Below are 20399 nucleotides of genomic sequence, written 5' to 3'. Positions count from 1 at the left end.
GGAATAGTCCCTTGTAGGTTTAACTGATTTGCAATGGAGTATAAGGCCTGTCGTGACCTCAGGATGTAAAACAAGACTTTCAGCTGAGGTTTTGGCCAGTTCTTAGGTTCCCGTGCAACCGTTTGCTAATGACCTGCGCAGCTGTGAGTTCTGGAGAAAATGTGTTGAATAACAGAACCTCACAGGCCAAAAGACCCCAGAAACATTCTCGTCTAAGTATTTTATTTCTTATGATCTCAGACAAAGGCTTGTTTTGCTCTTTCAAGGCTTTTCTACATGCGATGGCTCAAATTCTCTGCTTATTTTATGACTTCCCATCGCCTGTCCTGGACATGACAGACACCTGGCCAGAGCTCAGATCTTTGTTTGGCAGCAGTTCACAGACAAAACATTTACACACACACTGCAATATTTCCAGCATTAACATGATTAAGACAACACCCTGAATAAGAATCTCATGAAAACTATATATTCTGTTCATACTAACCTTGCAGGAGTTATACAAGCGTTTGAGAAAATCAGTTTAGGGTGGTGCAGAAATACATGTCTGTCTTGGTTACTTACAGTAACCCATTTATGGAGAATTCAGGAACATTTTCATACTTTTTTCCAAATATGAATTTTTTTTAACCTTTTTTTCCACATCCTACAATCAAACATTTTCTCATAAATTTGTCCAGCTATTGGGGTGCTTGGGTGAGTTTTTGAGTCAAAGTGCAGGTTGGAAGTGGTTTGTGGATGGAAAACCAACCTGTCAAAACTTCACAGAGGCTGCAGTACTACTAATGTTTCAGGTCAAACCTCAGCTTTGTGCAAAAATAGACCCAACAACTTACCACAGAGATGTTTGGGGGTAAATTCTGGAACATTTTACTTAAGGGTGGAAACATGACTGGTTGTTTAAGTAACCCACACAAACAGCTTTAACAAAATAGTGTTTTACCTTTGCTGTCAAAGAAGATCCATACTTTGATGATGACAGTATTGAGAAAACACATGAGCAGCTAGGCACTGACCTTCAGATGAAGACCTTTTATAAAAATTGTTTTTCATACAACTAATTAAATGTGACCACAATCAAATTTCCGTGTGAACGGTTTACATGACTCACATGTCTAGAAGAAGAACTTAGATGTCACAGAGCAGTACACTGTTTACGGGAGTAATAATGGATGCCATCATCTGTGGGATGATTTTAAAGTTGTTCAGCAATAGGAGTATTGTCACAAGATCATAACAAGATGAAGGAAATTACAGCAATAAAAAGAAAGCACAACTAATAGCCATGGTCTTTTGTGGAGCACTGGCTGAAACTTTAGTAGATAAGTTTTAGAATTTGAACCAGGAGTGGTGGGATTGTGGTGTGATGTTCTTTACTGACAAATTTCTTTCATAATTTTCAGAATTAGAATTTTCAGCCATTGTTTTTGTTCGTATTTACCACATCTAGCTTTCTCTGTTGCAAAATTATGATGCATGGCTCACATTAGTCACATAAAAGCTGGATAAAGTGAAACATGACTGCAGGCGCTTTGAAAACTATTTGATAAAAAAACAATTTTGCACAAAATGTGAAAGCGGTACAAACCATATTTGTTGGGGTGGATGAAAAGTTTGGAATCGGATCGTCGAGACAGCCTTGAAAAATTTGGCTATGGGTTTCTTAGGGGCTCATTTGCATGCTGTGTGAATGTAGCCCTAAACATGTCAGTTTTTCTGCTCTTGATCATGCCATCAGTTGTGTCACCTATAGGTGAACCTGACTGTCTTGACCTGTTGTCTATCTCCAGCAGTCATGGAACGAGAGACAGGGTACACCTTGGACAAGTCATCAGTCCATCTTTATGCAGTGTATGCAAATATCTGGTTCCTACTGCATTTGCCTCAGCTGTCAAAATCAGATGTTGTTGACTGAAAAATAGTCTACATTATTTCTGTTTTCTGTTATTTAAGTTTCATTCTGTACATCTAAGCTTATTTTCAGTGGAGCCACATTTGACATAATAAAACCCACCTCTGACCCAGACTGACCTAATTACTCCAATATAGCTGCTGCTTTTTTTACCTGTTCTTCTGTGTGACTTGCTGACTTCCTGAGTTTTCAAAGTGAATTCTCTGAATGAAGGCTTGAAAAAACTAAATGGAAGAAAAGGTAAAAAATTAAGTGCACGTCTCCAACTTTCTGTTTTGACGCCTTCAGACTGAAACATGTTTTGTTTAGGTAGACTGTGTGAGCAAAGAGACTTTTCTTCGTCAGTCTACAACTTCGTGTTTCTTTTTGCTCACGTGCATGTCTTTTGTCTCTGACATGGATCTTTGATCTTTAACGAGGGGAAAACATCTTACCTCAGTTTAGGTCCAGCAGTCTGACAAAAACAAGAAAGATAAAAGGACAACACAGGGTCAGACTGAGATTTAGGGTAAAAACAGGTGTATTACCAAGTTGTTTGGTAAACAGTGAGATCCAATCTGATGCCTCTTCCTATCCCGCTGACTGTTTGAGGGTAAATACCACCATGTGGTTCTGCAGAATGGAGCGGCACTGCTGCAGTGAGCGTAACGCAAGCACTCCAATTGATCGATGGTCCTCACTGACTCTGTCATCCCTTCTCATTGTGAAGAAATCCAAACAGTCAAACACCCAATGTTTTGGTGTTTTTACACCGCCAGTCCTAAATTTGCAGATGTGTGAGCTGTGAGCGCCCGCTTGCATGCAAAATGACATAACATTGACGACACATGCTCTTACGTCCCGTTCCAGTGTTTAGGAGTGCTTTTCACTGAAGTAGATTACCCTAATTTTCCATGCTGCTCATCCTGTTGATGTATTACCCTCCTAATTCAACTTGTTTAATGTATTTAATCACTGACTTAAGTCTGACTCCACTTTGCATTTTTTAGGGTAACTTGTGCTTGAAATGCACTTTGAAGTTGAGCTGAGTTTTTTTTTTCTTCCCTGAATGTACCTTTCAGAAGTGGAACACAAATTGCTTAAAAAATGAATTACTGAAAGAGCATGTTGTTTAGGTCCAATCAGTGAAAGCAAATATGGAGTATTATTTGTATTTATTTTGGGTTAAAATGTTTTTGATTCTTCAAGGCTGACCCATGTAGCTTTGGGGTGGATCAGAAAGAAGCCCAACATGATTCTGCATCCCTACATACAATACTTATGAGGAGAAACATGTGTAAACTTTGAAAAATCCTGTTTGTTAACAGAAATACATTTTCTCACTGAAGTCTCTCTTTTAATTGCAAATTTATGACTGAAACATAAAATTTAATAGAGCCACATGGACAGCCAGGCTTCACAAATCGGTTTGGGATAATTGGTTACGTTTCCCATCAAAGCCTGTTTGACTGATTCATCTCAAGGTCACTGAGTTCATCTCAACACCTGATTCTCTTCACTCCCGCCCTGTTAAAATATAAGAAAAACACTTTAGCTTAACATCAACTTATCTCCGAATTTAAAATATTTGTGATCAGTTAGAAACAGCGTCAGTGACTGCTACCACAGTGATTAGATGAGAAAAAGTAGATATCCTATGATAACATGCAGACGAAAAGACGAGTAGAATTAGATGTCGCAGCGCTCGACATGCTGAGTTTCTCTTTGGTAATGAGGAGGATGGATAGTATCAGAAATGACTGCCTCAGAAGCACAGCTCATGTAAAATGTTTTAGAGATAAAGTCAAAGAGGCCAGAATGAGAATGAATCAACAGGCGTGTGTGCTGGGTTGAGACAGTGTGAGTGCTCTTTTTCTACCTTACTCCTCCTCAGGGTGTGACCAGCAGGTGAAGCCTCCTGCTGGTGATCATTAGACATAATCAGGGAGTGGTATTTAAAGGACCAGATTTTCTTAGGCAGATGCCACACTGAAAAATGATCTAAAGCATTTAGGATATCAATAATTTTGGAGATTCTAACTGACCTGAAACAAGAACACTTTAATGCAATATGATGTCGGCCCAAGAAAAAAAATGGTTATTTGTTTTGTTACACAGTGTAGCTTCTTCAGCCTCAAACTGTAAAATAGAAAGCAATATTCATACTATGGAGTTTCCATTCCCTAATTTATCGCAGGGACCATTTTTCCTGTTTTTCCTTTGAATGCATAGAGAAAATCAGGGCAAGCAGTGGTGAGCAGCACACAGACAGACTAAGCACAATTACGGGCTTGCATTCCTTTCGTTTTTCTATAAATACCCTGCAAATTTCCGTTCTGCGATTCTCATTAAACCAGTGGAAAATCTGCCCACTTTGCGTGGAACTGAGGGCCCCTTGCTTTTTTTTTTTTTTTTCTCCATGGCTTCCAACAGGGCACAAACTGGGTGGCAGCACTGGAGGGACAGACTGCCCCACAAGAAAAGATAATAACCCCATTTAGCAACAATACAGACCACAGAGTGAAAATAAAACAAGAATAAAATAGAAATAAATCATTCAAATACAAATACCTAAATCCCATGAAGACAATCATCTGATGGAACAAAGGTGCTTCTGCTGAACTTAGCCTTTGCGTTAATGGATAAGTCAGCAACTTATATCTCAATGAGAATTTTAAATCGTTGACTGCAACTATCAGATCTTTTAGTGAGGAGGACTCTATTGATTTGGGATTTGACGTTAACATTCTGGCGTTGCAACTGGGCTCATCAAGCATTTCTTCTTCTTCATTTTTCACCAAAAAATATTTTCAGGACACTTTGTTTTCATAAAAAAGAGTCACTTGGTGTCACATATCTGTGAAAATAAATAAGCTGTTAAGATGTCATTGGCATCATCTTAGGTGTTTTTTAATTGTGAATTATTGCTGGAGGTTTCAGTCCTAGCTTGTTCAGAAACATGAGAGAACTAGGACAACTCCATCAGATATTCAGTTCTGAATTAAGATATGTTAGATGACTAATCTTGTTTATTTATTATTTTATATCTAGTTAAAAGAATGTGCTTTGGATGGACTTAAATGTCAAAAATCAACCTGGTTTTACTTATCAAGGTGTCTTCAAGGAAAAACACATAACAAATAGCATGTAAACAGAAAACGTAGCTATCATCTGAGTGCATTGTCTTCTTCTTCCTGTCTCCTATTTTCTTTTAACAATGATTTTCTTATTTCCAGTGAGACCACGGTCTAATCTCAACTCTTGTAAATGTTGCTGTAATTGAGTCAAAAGATACTTTGCCGAAGTATTATTTTTTGCACACTAAATCAGCAATGCTGTTGTAGCTATTTTGGCTTTTTCTCATGGACATTTGCAGTTGAATTTAATAGTTTATAGAACAAAATAAAGTTGGAAGGTATTTTGAAGTGAGTAATAATACTTCATATTTCTGTTAAAATTTGCCTTTGTTAAACTTGTAGGAGTTGTGGACTATCATTGAAACCAGATTAAGAGATGGACTTTTGAGGTTAAGTTTGAGAAAATGTTTCTTTTCATCGTGTTTTAGCCACAGTAAATGAGTCTGGTGGTATGATAACAAGCTTCTGTAATCCTGAGTCGCAGAGTCTACAATTTTCAAACAATACCTACCTGAGACCAGCAGAAAACACTGCCCAGTAGGTACTTTTACCATGCTTTTCCATACATATTGACTTACAATCACCATAAATATATTTTACTTAAACAATAAAATCGTTCTCACTGGCTAACACACAATAGATGCCTTTGTTCTTCTCATTTCAGTATATAGCTGAAAATCTGTCATATAGTAGATGGAGGAAGTTCAGATAACTGGATTGTCAGAGTTCTGGTAAAACATTATGGTTTGTGTCATTTTTCAACCAAAAGGTATTCACAGGCTGGAAGTATTTTTATGGGCCAGGCAACAGAAATGTCTGACTCGGGTCAGACCGTCTCCTGAATCTGGAGACATATGGACACAATAACACATGCACACAACAAACAACTGATAGCACATCATCAAGCCATCAAGCTGGAGAGCAAGATGGAAGTTGTGGATATGAGACGGTAATAATGCAAAAAGGAGACGGATGGATCCGCCCCGGTGATATGAGGTTTAGCGCATTTTTCTGACGTCAAGGCTCAACGGCGCTGCTCCTCAGCAGGTCTTGTGGTTTCCGTGTTTGAGAGAGACGGTGCAGAGTCCACACGAAATCCCCATCTGAGAAAATCTCTTTCCCTCTTCCTCACTTCTGGCTGTCCTCTGTGTGGCTGCATTGAACTTTCCTCAAACTTTATCCCACGAGAGGAGTTTTGTAACAGTTCCCCTGTGTTTGCATCGATGTGAACTGGTTGTTGAAGATGATGGAGAAACTAAAACAGTGACAGAATCTCTGATCAAAGAAAATATAATGCTATTATATATATATATATATATATATATATATATACATATATATATATATATATATATATACACTTAACTACATGTTTTAAGCAGCTTCTTGTTTTAGCCAGACACTGCTCCTGAATTTATTTCTTAGTTAAACATGTCAGTATCTGTGAGAATCAATTGATGCTAAAATTTTAGTTAATGAAAAGCAATTTAGAGAAACTGAGGTAACTGCGGCTGCTCACGCTTCCTGTATGAGGACATCTTGATCATTAGGCCTCAATTTTCCCAAATCTATCCTTTGCCTGGGGATTTCTGTGTAGTCACAGTGTTTGCATCATCTTCACTTCTATCTATCAAAGTTTCTTTGTCAGGTGAAGCAGCATTCTTGAGGTATGACGGCACTCCTGACTCATTATCCAATGTAGTGAATTATTATTTTTTTTGTTTCTTTTCTCTTTTTACTTCCAAAATGATCCCATAGATGTACGCAGGCATTCAGACTTGAATAAAAGGTCTCTAGTGCTGTAAATGCCTCTAGTGCCGTAAATGCTCCAAAATCGCAGCAGTGTAATTCCAGACTTCCCAAATGTCAGCCTCAGGTGCAAAGAAAGTGACATAATGCGAGCAAGTGAGTTTGTTTTCTCTGGTTTCTGACGGGGAAACGTGTGAGGTAGCAGAGATTTGAGAAGTGTTCTTCACACTGCAGGACGACTGGCTCATTTCTATAAGGTTTAACCTTAAAATCAGTCAGGTTTAGGTTTAACCCCTTTACTGTCCTAAAGACATGAACCCATTGAATTGCAAATAAGTGTTTCCAGGGCTAAAGCTAAGGGAACCTCTGAAAAAAAGCATGTAAAAACATTTAAAGAGCAAACATAAAACCTTGCATATTGATATTGTTGGAAAATTGTATTATGCATTTGGTTTTGTATCTACATTTCAAAACATTAGTTGGTTCTTTTTCATTTGTAGCCCAAATTATTAAGAGACATTGTGAAGATGCCAGGAAGCCACTTCCCATTTTCACAAAATCTTTTTTTTTTTTATTTTATTGAAAAATTTTATTAGATTAATTCTGTTCTAATTGGTATGCTATGAGAGTTGCAACATTATCAGGTTAGTAGTTTGTTAAAAACTAAGGTGAGCATACCCAAGAAGCTTTCATGAACTTAATCTGACTTGTCCTTGTTGTATCTACCCCAATGACCTCTGGAGATCTGCACCCTGCAAGGACAAGTGGCTTCAATTTTCACAGAAAAACCAAAGTTGGTGATCTTTTTGGTGATTAACCATTAGACTCTTTACATCCACATGTTCTCTTGCAGAGTAATAATAAAAAGAATTTTTTTAAGGTGATTTGTGTTGATCATTCAGCCAAAATCCAAATGAAACCCCTTGAAGATTTTGGTTGTAATGTGACAAAATGTAAAAAAAAAAACTACAAAAAAAACTGTATGAATACTTCTGGATTGCATTGTTTATATTTAGTGTATTATCAACCTTTTTAATCGGTTTTCACACATTTTTTATCTTTTTGTCTCTCTGCACCGACGCAAGTAGCTGTGATGGCGATGCAGATTGTTGCAGTTCTGTTTCCAGTCCAGCTGCTGAGCGCTGACACCAGACTGCCCGTCCAGACAGAGTCGGCTGGCGGCTGAAGCTGCTACCGCCTGTTTTTATGAGACTCTGCTGCTGTTCAGCTCCAGTCTGCTAGAATCATTTTGGTGTATTGTTACCAACAGTGTGCATGTGCTGTGCATGTCTCTGCTGTTGCATTCAAGTAGCAAAATAAGGGGGGAAAAAAAAGGTCTCAAAGGCCTTATAGATTACAGTTTTTAATGGGATGACATCTGGCTGACTCTGAGCGCCCGCAAGACTCGGAAGTCGAATCATTTAAATCATATCTGAATGATTTCTTCATTAAATATGGCACTGTGATTGATTTCTTTATTTTCCAGAGAGGTTGTTTGTGATCCGTTCAGTTGATGTGATCCATGTTTGTGATCCCGGAGACATTCAAAATGAGAGGAAAATGTGACATCATGAGGCACACCATAACTCAGTTTGTGGTTGGACATGTTTTTCAGTAGTTACAGAAGCTGGAGTTGCGTGTGCCGGCCTCCTTTATGAATCATCGGTGTTCGTTTTCTGTTTTACAATTTCTGTTTTAGTAGATGAATTTTGGTTTGTTTTGTGTTTTTTTATTTTTTATTTTCCTTTCTGTTTTGTTTCCGTTTGTGCCAGTGTCTGTGGTTTTCTCATGACGAAAGTCCACGCCGTGCAGCCCTCTCCGGAACGGGGTCGAACACACTTGGCCACCGTGTCCTTGAGTTTCCACCGCATAACAACAATGTTTCAATTTGTCTAATCGCGGGTATTTAGGCTAAGTAAACTATCACTCTTCAGGATTTCATCTGCAGCCACAACCCAGTCATGCAGACCTCTTATTCAAACCATTTGTGTGCGGTCGAGAGTGGGAGTAGGGAGATGACAGGGGGATTGGATACCTCATGGAGAAAGTCTGGGATGCAGAGAGTGAGAGGTCGAGGCAAGAAGCTGGAAACCACACGCAGCTTGCGTGATTGTGGTTCGCTCAGAGCTTTTTCTCTGCTTTTCCTTTCTAACGTCCTATCCCAGATCAGTGAAGCACCTGCAGATTTGGACTTTTTGACCTCAAAGCTCTGCTGCAGACACTCTCATCTTCTGCTGCGATCTTATCTGAGCTGACAGGTTTGACCTGCAAACAGCTGGATGGTTGGAAAAAGCTTTGAGTTTTTTCTTTTGGCTAGGCTTCAGGATCTTAATGTTACAGTTTAAGGACAGTAAACTTTAAGGGTGTTGCAAGTTTCCTACTCATGTGCATGTCAAAATTTCATAATGTTGCAAACTCACTTTGATTCTTGAACTGTGAACTGTTGAAGATATATCTATAGTGAGATTGAAGATGAAACATATAAACAAAAAACAGGAATGAAAGAAGGTGGGTAATTTTGGAGCACCAATTCACAATAAATTGGCAAAAAAAAAAAGTGATTTCAGTTAAATCAAACATAGATTCTAATTGATTGTAGTTATCACAAAGAGTTCATCAAGTTCAGTTGATTATTCAAATTGTCTTAAAAGTTTCCATTTAAGGAAATCCATCAGATTGCATCAAGTTATTGACTTGCAGTATTCACTTCTCCTGAACAAGCATGTAGTGACAGCATGCGTTGTGTCATTGACTTTATAGAAAGGAAAAACTCTTCTTTAACAGGAAGAAACCTCTAGCAGAACAGGGCTCAGCATGAGCAATAATCTTCCACGACCGATTGGTAGTTTGGGAAGACCTATGGATGGATGGATGGATGGATGGACAGATGGAGAGATGGACAGATGGATGTGTGGTGTTTTCTTCTCAGAATTTTTTTCATGTAGAAATCCAGATTGAGTAGGAACCTTATTAACAACCTTTTCATAGTCCTGGTGAAAATAATCCCTGCATAGCTTTAATTCTCCATTTTTTTTACATCCTGTTGAAATAACCAGATGATGGTGCAGATTCTTTATTCTAATTAAAATCTCAATTCTATGACAAAATAATTTAGGAAACAGAGTTTTTGTTTTGTCCTTTCATTTTTTATTTTATTTTGTTACAGCTTCCTAGACTTAATCAATTTTAGGCTTCCATTTTTCTTTATTGTCCGTTCCAATGTTAATTTAGCACATTTTTTCCATTATTGAAGCATAAAACATTATTGGGGTGTGGTCTCACGTTCCGTGTAAGAAAATGAGCTCCATCCCCAGCAGTACCTTTTATTCCTGAGGTCATGGCACTGCTCACCGAGCCCAAATCCTCCACCTCGGTTTCCTGCATCGATTTAGGATCATAACCGGCCTCATAAAAGTTTGAGAGGGAACGCACGAGCCAAAACTCTGTCCCAGCCAGCAAGTTTTAATGGTACGAGTTCATAATGAAACACTCCTCTCCCAAAGCGCTGACGTTATCCAGTGGACACACACTCATTTTAAAAGCTATTTATAAAGTGTGGGGCCATCAGCGAAACAAAGCAGTGTGTGTGTGTGCGTGTGTGTGTGAGATCACAGGAGGTTTATCAGCATTTTTTTTTTTTTTAACACTGTGGTGTTTGGTCGTCTTAGCCACTCAGGCCCCAGATGTTCTGAGGTCAACACGTCTTGACCCGCCTCCTTGGAAGTGTCGACACTTGTGGTTTGGAGTCGTGCTTGATGAGGGAATCATGAAGTGTAAGCTGTAGCCTGTAGGAAAGACACATCAAACACCGTCACTGTTCATGTTCTCATGCTTTCGGGATTAGTTTTAACAGCTCCCTGCAAGCTAATCTTTCTTTTTCTTCTACTGCACACTGGTGACATTTCCACTTCCCTGGAGAAGCTGCAGGTAATGGTGCATTCAGTCTGTCCATGATCTTGATTCCCGGTCAGAGCCCATTGCCTCCACCTGCTGCTACATGCACGCTAACGATTTCTTCAGATGAAGGTTCAAATACTCCCACATGTGCTCACTTCCAATCTGCAGCGTCTGCTTCACAGTCTCACCCAGCAGGCTGCTTTCAGCATTCCTAAACTGCAAGCCAATCGCCACGCACCAATTATGTCATTTCCTTCCCTCGGGTCTCCTTCTATTGGTAGTCACAGGAGGTGACATGACTCAGGTTAGATCTTATTCCCCTGAATGATTTACGTCCTGCTACAGAGGAATCACAAAAAGCCTTTGAATGGTGTAAAACCACACAGTGATGAACAACACGATTCACAAAATGTTGTAACAATTGCAAACTGGTCCAGGCTTTTATTTGTTTGCATTTCTTTATGGCGAAAACTCTGTAACTTTACGCTGCAGGCCCAACACACGGACGAACCCAGTGACTCAACGAACCTCAGACGGGCTGCTGATGCTGCTGCTGCTCATGTTCGGGTTTGAGGATGCTGAGATGGGAATGAACTCTGAGTACCATCAGATGACATGCACTCAAACACCTGGTGGTGGGAGCAGTTTCAAGCCTACCAGTGTGAGCTACTGCTGCCACCTGCTGATCACCAGCTGATTAACAGGAACCCGTGGCTTAAATGAGCAGTTCTTTATGAATGAATATAATTGAGTTGTACTTTTTTTAACTATTAAAAAAAAAAACAGGTAAATATAGTCAGCAGTTTGGCTGCTCTGTCACTAGCAGCTGCACTTCGGCAGCTGGTTGTCTATCTCTGTTGTTTCCATCCAAAAGACCCACTATGACCTAATTTCTTTACAGAAAACCAACACATACAGATGAGGACACAATAACCCAAACAGCTGCACAAATGGAAACAACCTAAAACAACCTAAAATTTTGCAGTTGCTTTTCTTTTTTTTTTTAACACCAGAAAGAAGCGTCTGCACCAACCCCTCTGTTTCCTCCTCTGAGAGTCTGAATTAGTCTGATGGAACATCATGGAAGTCCCATTAAAGAGTTGCTGTGATGTTAGTAAGCAAAAACTCTACTCATGACTATTGGCAGCTCTGCACAATGAGCTCATCACATTTCTTCACTGAAGAATGATTCACTTTTTCACTCACAACTATAAGAAGCATAGGAACAGAACCTGGGTTCCTCGTAATGCTTCATTTCAGTTCAATTTATAAAAATAAAAGGCGTATGTTAAATTAATCCCATCAGTTAACCTCTGCCACATCATTCACATTCCATCCAAAATCAAATGGCAAGTAAAATATTTTATATTGTTGTTTAATTTTATTACCTGAGCGTTGCCGTTTGCTTCACTGAAACAGTTTCAGATCACTGATTAAAGTTAAGCGTTTTCAAGCGTGAATAGCCTGCTTCAGGTCATGCCACAGCACCTTTGTTTAAATCCAGATACTGACTTACTGATTTCTGATGATCTGAAATATTTCAGTTTGATAAAAAGACAAATTTAGAACATTTATTTTAGGGGCAAATGGCTTTTCAAAGTTCTTTACACTGCAAGTTTTTAGACTGATAAATGTTCTAAGGAATATCAAGGAGACATCATGCAAACTTCTGTCAAACACCTTAAATTTGTATGCATTTAATTTTCAAATTCCACTCCAAATAATTTAAGTCTGTGCCCTTTTATTGTTTTGGGGTTTTTTTTGTTGTTGTTTTTGTTCTCAACCCTAAAAAATAATGACAACTCTAAATTTTACAAGACTGCATTTCTATTTTAATTCTTTGAACTTGAATACTTGTGACATTCAGACGCGAGGGGAAAGAGAAAGTTCACATTTTTAAGAGTAATATTACAACTGTGAAACCTGTGATAACTTGTGTCATTAAGAATATATTTCTTGATTTTTCTTTTGTTTTTATCACGTATCACTTTTCTGGTGATGTAGAAAGTCTTTGACTCAGATAAATGTAAACTGATAAATTTTCTCATTTTTAAATATGTATAGTTAGTGCGTTTTAGTTTATTTTAATAGAAATTGGTCAAAAATAATTGTTTAAATAAAATAAAGTGTTCTTCCTTATTTTATTTTATTTATTTTTTTTCTAAATAATTTTGTCTTTACCTTATTGTCAATATACTTCCAAATATCTGTAAACGTCTCACAAAGTTTGGAACGTTTGATTTCCCTCCTGTTTGTGCAGAGGTACAATCTGTCCACAAGAGGGCAGCATTACCTCATTTATCAATTCAGGCTGGCGCCGCAGATTTCTCAATTTTCTTCAAAGCAAAACCTGCTCATTGAACCTCTTTGAGTAAAGTGACTAATTAACATTAATTTCAGTTGGTATAACATTATGTCTGTCTTTTCAATATTATTTTAGACATGTTTGTATGTTCTAAACACTTTTCTTCTAATAAAACCCATTTTTTGTTTGTTTGAGCACTATCTGACTGAACTTAACTTTTTCATTCGCCGCAACTTTCAGACATCTTCAGTTTGGGAACATCAGAAGATGGGAGCCTCTCTCTCTGCGGTATACGGCATATCATAGCTAGATCCAGTCGGATCTGTGGTCTGGGTGCAGTGCGTAATGAGCTGTGCGCCTCCAGGAGCCGCGCATCGACGCTGCTGTGCGCAAATCAAACCAACTGAACCAAAATAGTAGAGAAACATGAATCTGTCCTCCACGAACTCCTCTGCGTGGAAAGCGGAGTCCGTGCTGATTTCGGTGGGATTTTCGCTCATCTTTCTGCTTGGCATCGCGGGGAACTCTCTGGTCCTTGCAGTTCTTTGTCGCAACGGACAGATGAGCACCAAGACCACCAACATGTTCATTTTCAGTCTGGGGATGGCCGACCTCTGCTTCATTGTTTTCTGCGTGCCGTTCCAAGCGACTATCTACACCCTAGATCAGTGGGTCTTTGGTCCGGTGCTTTGCAGAGCCGTGCACTTCATCATCTTCCTCACCATGTACGCCAGCATCTTCACACTGACCGCCGTTTCCCTGGACAGGTGCGCAACTCGTATCACATTTCACACATTCTCTTGTAAATGTTAGATTTTAGCAAGTTAGTAAAATACTGTTTTAGTTTTAGCACGTCAGATACAAAAAATAAAAATAAAACGTACTAATCGTGCATAAGTCCAGAAAACTACAAAGTTAAGTAAAATACATGGCGTGGAAGTACAATGCAAAAAAATAAAATAAAATAAAAATGTGTTCTTAAACTATCTACTGCCAACTCTCAAACGCCGTGACGCTCGGTTTTACTCCCGGTATGCAGCTCAGCACTACACAGCATCAGATTACCTTCACTTCCTGCGTGAGAGCTGGCATCAAAGAGGGAAATGTTCAAAGTCTTCAGGTCAGATATACCACAGCCAGCTGGGATGGAGAAGCAGAACATCAGAGTTCCTAGAAATAATAAAACCAAATTGCAGTCTAAGAATAAAAATGTGAGTTTTCCGTTGTTAATCATCAGTAAAAGTTTGTGTTTTCAGTTTGTGAGACATGAAAGTTCATTTCAAAAAGCTCCGATAGAAATTTTTATGCTACTGCCTGTAGTCTGGCATTCCGAGGAGAGTTTTTATTTTTATTTTAATTTTTTGGAATTATTATTTTTTTTTTTGCTTGACAAATTGGCAAATTATGAAAAACAAACAACATCCAAAGACGACGATCACCTCTGTTCTTTTGTGTGTACTTTAAAACAACGTTATCCTTAAGAAGCAACCTTGATTTTAAAGGTCTGTCATAATTCGTTTTTTATCAGTGTGAAAGGAAGCCCATCCAAAGAGCTATAGTTCATGCAAAAGTCTAACCTGATAAAAACCAGCCCACTTTGTTTCGAAGTGCTGTAAGCGAGATTTGAATCGAACGGAATAGGATGCAATGGCTAGGCTAGTAAATGTCTCTTTTAGCTTACTGTTCATGTGTTATCTCTGGTTGAAATAATATATTTTAAAGCTTTTATTGCAACTGTAACTTGAAACTATATTTTAAGTGTTATACGATTTTTAATGACTGCTTCCATCATCAATATTGAATTCCCTTTTGTAATAATTTTCTATATAAAATCTTTAAACTTTTATTTTTGAGAATATGGGTTTAATTTCTAAGCAGCAACAAAAATGATTTCTTTTTATTTCCATCTTATGCAGAAAATATTGAGAATTTTACTAGGACGTGTATCGTCGAACTTTATTTTGAAAGACTAACCTAATCTTTTTTTATGAGATTTAGTCACTACAGCAATTGGGATTTTATTTTAATTTTAAGACTACCTGTAATTTTCTTTATTTATTTTTTTTATATTTGAGACATTTGTTTTCAATTGGTGCTACATAAATAAATAGAACTGAATTGAATTATAGTTCATTTCAATTCCTTACTACTTGGTGGATTTGGCTCATTAGGACTTTGAAAGCATCTCTTATAATGATTCAACATAAGACTGAGTCTGTTCCTCCCAAACAGATGGCTAATTGTGAGATGTACTTCAGTTTAATAAGAAATGTTTAATATTGAGGTTTGTGGTTGTGTGTTAGCCAGAGGCATTGTCCGTCACATCTGATCTGGCTCCAGCAGCTCAGACTTGGTCACTCTTTATTGACCCAATGATTGACTTTGAGGTTTCTGAAAACAACACAAACTTTAACCTCTCAACCAACTTAGTTATTCTTCCGTTTCAGAAGTTGTTTCTTCTGTTTCTACAGGTATTTAGCCATATGTTACCCACTTCGCTCCCGGCAGATGAGGACTCCAAAGAACGCTCTCATCTCCATCTGCCTGGTTTGGTCTTTGGCTTTTGTTTTCTCCACACCATACCTTAGCTACTTCTCTCAGATGGACCTTGACGGCACCTTGCTGTGTATTCCTGCCTGGGAGCCCAGACCTCGCTTCATAATGGACCTGTGGACCTTCATCTTTGGATACCTCATCCCCGTCCTGGTGCTCAGCCTCACATACGCTCGCACCATCCGCTACCTGTGGACCAGCGTAGATCCTGCCAAAGACAAGTCAGAGTCAAGGCGTTCCAAGCGGAAAGTCACCAAAATGATCCTGATTGTGGCAGCTCTATTCTGTCTCTGCTGGCTCCCTCATCACCTCGTCATCCTCTGCATGTGGTTCGGACAATTCCCCCTCAACCACACAACATATGCCCTACGCATCCTCTCCCATTTGGTAGCCTACGCCAACTCATGCCTCAATCCCATCGTCTACGCACTCGTCTCCAAGCATTTCCGCAAAGGTTTCCAGAAGGTCTTCAGCTGCTCGAGGAAGAGGAGGGAGGAGAACAGGGTGCACGTCATCCAGGCAGTAAACACAGTCAGCAATATTGAGACGAGACCCTCAGAGGAAGAAGCAGCTTCCACTGCAACCTGACAGAAGAGAAACTCTGAGAAACATCTCTTAAAAATGACAAATTCTGTAAATATTTGATTTCGCTGCTATTAATAATTGGTAAAAATAAGTGAAAAAGAAACTTTGAAGGAAGATGCAAACTGTTTTTATTTATTATTGTTGTTGAAATTATTCTTTGTGTTGGCATAACCTTAGGTGTTAGACTAAAGACTAAAATGTTGTTCCTATCCAAATGTAGTTTTTTCCATTTAACAAATACCAGCTTCGTCTCAGTCACACAGGGCATGACAGTCCTAAGTACTTAAGAAGGTAACTGGACTTCTTTCTTGCTTCTGTTTAATCTCTCATCCTTGTTCAGAACTGATGAAGCCTTTAGTTTCTGTTGTAATTTTTTTTTTCTTTTGGTTCTACACACACTGGCTGTGTCTATTTTCCAAACAGTATGGTGGAAAATTACCATGCTGATATTCTTGTGCATAAATATTTGAAAAGACAAATGTGGCACATTCAGGTACCTGGAAATTGTACCTAAAGACAGTCCATTCCATTAGAATGATTGTCTTTTGACAGTGTGTGTTTAAATGTCTGGTTTCAACTATATATAACAGGGTCCATAAGATGAAGATGTGAATGAAATGCCCATATCTTTCTATGTATTGCTCCAATCTTGTGAAATATTAGGGACACTACTGGTAAATGAGGCTGTGCAAAGTATTGATGTGTTGATAAATTAAATGTTTGATTTTTCAAAACATTTCAGTAAAAAATTGAAGTCTTTTTACACATATTTCAAAGTAATACAAGTTTTCAAGTTCTGAGCCCAATAACTGTGACATACAGTTATAATACAGTCACATTTTCAGACCTCTGCAGTGCATAACCAGGGGAGTCGCCCCCTGCTGCCCAGTGGAGTGCAGATCTAATAGTAATTTACTCTTGACAGTTTTCTGAGAGCCTAAAATATCTGAAAAATACTGTGGTCAAAAGAAAACGGTGATTACTGTGAAACCTCTCACTGTGACTTAAATATAGGAAACAAATGACATCTCTCTAAGCATATTATCCATCATCATTGTGGGGAATAAAACACATTAACACACACATACACACACTCAGTGTTTCCTTCACCTGCAGTTGGGCTTTAAATATTTGTAATCCAGTCATTCATGCTGAGCCTCTCTGTGAGTCATGCACTGTAAAATGTAAAAGTAAAGTGTACTCAAAAAGAAAAGTGACCTGAACTCATTCCAGCTTAGTCTGTTGACTATACTAACTTAAACTTAGCAAAGACAACTTTCTACTGAGGCAAGTAATCAAACTCATCAGCAGCAAGTAACCCGAACTTGGAGTTATGAGTGAACAAAACGCATCTGCATAACCAGCAAAAAACTCGGCATCATTCGGCAGCTCTCGTTGAACGCACATGCGCATTGGACACTGACGAGTGACGACGTGTTTGAAAGAAACGCCAAACTGTCAACAATACGGCGGTTGAGGTGGCGGTATGCACCTTAAAGTTGCTTGTGATCCGCCATAATAGAAAAGAAGAAGAAGAAGAAGAAGAAGAATACGGCGGTTGCTGCAGCTAAGTTTTGTCACGGTAAGTCCCACTGTTTTTTAGCAAACTTATATTCGTTATCTCGGCCGTAAAATTCATCCGTAAGTCCAGGTTTTGAGGTTAACTTTATGTGTAATGATTTAGCGATGCCTGGGACCAACGTTAGTCGAAAATATCATGTTTATGTAGTGGCAACAAGATGGAGCGGCAGAGCAAAAAAGCTGTCCGGGGCGCAAAACAAAAAAAGGAAAAGGGATAAGGATAAAGATGTTGGCGGGTTAAAAAAGCCGCTGTACTGTTATAGAAGGCTTATGATGAGTAGACTGCCATAGGTAGGACAGCTGTAAACTGTAGGAGAAGCAGCCATGATGAAGAAGTGTAGGGTCACCAGATTTGGGTTTCTGAAAAGGAGGACACTTCTTTTTTTGTTGGCGGGGGGGTAGAATCGGCGGACACACATGCGCCAACGGGGGGTGGAGATGGGGGAGACGGGGGGGAGAACCAGCGGTAGCACAAGAAATCGTGTGTACATGTGCTACCGATTTCTTTTCCATACAAAGAAACCTGGAATGGAGTAGTGGAACGGAGTGGCAATGTAATCACAATGCACTGTAAGCTATGTAATGTGTTTTGAGGCAGTTGACCAAAATCCCTAACGATTTTTAAATTCCCCCTGGACATTTTTTTAGGTCTGAAAAGTAGGACATATCCGGGTAAAGAGGACATCTGGTCACCCTAAAGAAGTGTTACGTTGATATGTAATTGTGGTGTTGCTTCTATTGTTGTTAGGACTGCGAAGACCCAGACGTGTCTCACACCCCCATTGGGATCCTGACCATCATTCCTGAGGACAGGCAGGCCTCCACTGACTCACTGCACCTCCAGTCTTCAAGTACTGCCATCATTTTGGAAGGAAGTCTTGTCATGAATGATCTTGGGAATCTTCCACATGCCATGTGCTTGCTCTTTGGACTTATTTATTCTCTGAATTTGGAGTACCCTCAACAACTGAAGTACACCTTTGACTTCATCCAACCGGTGCTTCTGTCACTTGGACATAAATCCCTAAAACCAAAAATACAATCACTCAAAAATCTTCTGATGCAATGAGTGAATGTGATGTGACATTATGGATCAACGTTGATACCTTTACCCTTATTGGAAAAGTGATTTTTATTTCTTGTTTGATTCTTTTTTTGTTGGAGAGAGCATCATTGCATTTGCAGACTACTAAATGGTTTTATGTTAATGAGGAGAAACATTACTTCACTTCACTACTTCATTATTTACTTTATCAATGTTATGATAAATGTTGGGCTCTAGTATTGAGAATTGAGTTTTTGTTTCACACCAGTCAACAAAGACATTTAAGCAGGAATTCTCAAAGTTTTAAAGACTGAGGGCCATTTGAAGGATTCAATATTAGATTGAAGGCTACCCTAGAAAAAAAGTCGTGTCATTTTTTTCCCCTAAAAAAAGTCTATGGAAAACTTTGTTTCCAGGTTAGTGTGTATGTAACCACACTTGAGAACCTTGTATTTAAGGTAAACTTGTTTAATTATTAAACATTTTTTTCCATTCAAACTGTTGTCTGTTGGCTCTTCGTTCCAATAACTTAACACTTTTGGTTCATCTTACTTGAACATATCAAGGCAATTGGTTTCCTGATATTTTGCAAGTAATGTGAACTCTTAAACGTGTAAGTATAACTTATTTTTATGAGTACTGCTTAATTGACATAACTCACAATTTCAAGTAGTCATAATTGACATTTTATAGTCAACTTTACTAATGGATTTTGAGTTAACGGCACTCAAGTTTACTGCCATTGCATGAGTTGTCTGAATGAATATTTTACAGTTAACCCAATTAATGATTTTGAGTTAACGGCACTCAGGTTTACTGCCTTTATCTGAGTGGTCTAAACATAGTTATTTTTAGCAATAACACCTTAAAATGAATTAGCTACTTTACTTGAAGATTTTGAGGCAATCGGTTTCCTAACTTTTTTTAAGTAAAGTGAACTTATTACTTTTTACAGTGTGTGTTCAATTGGTCACTGCTGCAAACAGGATATTCTGATTGTTGTGAGTAACTGATCGGTAAAAATAATTCTCTGATTGTGGTCAGAAATCCTGACATCCACTGCTGGTCCATTCTCCTGAACATCAAAGCAGTTATAAGTATAAATAATGCCTATATGGACCAGCTTTCACTACTGACTGACCAATACACTACATATTGGATTTCATTCATCTGTCATCCATACCTTGTAAAGCTTTTCTTGATCTATCTTGAGAGAATTTAGATGCGTTTGACATCAGGAGGGTCGATGGTAGACGTAGGTGGTCCAGTTACATAAAGTTATGTAATTGGACAGATTTCCTTGTATGTTCATGTCCAAACATCTGCTGTGATCAGCCTGTTGCGAGTGGGCCTCTAAAGCTGTCTAATTGTAAAGTGTCTCCATGATATTGCTGCTGTTATTAGTGTCCCTGCGTGCTCCTAAAAATTGATGGAACAATAAAATGCTAGAGCAATATGTGAAAGTGAAGTATTTAAAGTAAGTATTTAACAGGAAAAGACACCCTATTCTTTAGCTGATCATCTATTTTATGCCAGGTTTTCATTTTTCAGCTCTTTAGGAATCATTTGATTGAATTATTTTATTGTATTTTCCACCTGTGTTATTGTTCTGATTTTCTAATAATTAGAAGATCATGCCCAAAAGGGGTTTGTTGT

General features: G+C 38.5%; 1 protein-coding gene across 1 annotated transcript; it reads left to right on the top strand.

Moving 5' to 3' along the window:
• Window positions 1-13320: 13320 nt before the first annotated feature.
• On the top strand, window positions 13321-16774 carry LOC122823760 (galanin receptor 2a). Its single transcript, XM_044103725.1, has 2 exons — window positions 13321-13746; window positions 15451-16774. The coding sequence occupies exons 1-2, from the start codon at window positions 13406-13408 to the stop codon at window positions 16118-16120; spliced, it is 1011 nt and encodes a 336-aa protein (XP_043959660.1). The 5' UTR covers window positions 13321-13405; the 3' UTR covers window positions 16121-16774.
• Window positions 16775-20399: the final 3625 nt, after the last annotated feature.

This window comes from Gambusia affinis, linkage group LG20, assembly GCF_019740435.1.
Source record: "Gambusia affinis linkage group LG20, SWU_Gaff_1.0, whole genome shotgun sequence".
Taxonomy (NCBI): domain Eukaryota; kingdom Metazoa; phylum Chordata; class Actinopteri; order Cyprinodontiformes; family Poeciliidae; genus Gambusia; species Gambusia affinis.
Note: the sequence above shows the minus strand (reverse complement) of the source record. Positions and strands in the feature narration are given on the sequence as shown.

Coding starts and splice junctions, on each gene's coding strand:
- LOC122823760 (XM_044103725.1), top strand. CDS start 13,406: ATGAATCTGTCCTCCACGAACTCCTCTGCGTGGAAAGCGGAGTCCGTG. Junction 13,747..15,450: donor ACCGCCGTTTCCCTGGACAG/GTGCGCAACTCG, acceptor CTGTTTCTACAG/GTATTTAGCCATATGTTACC.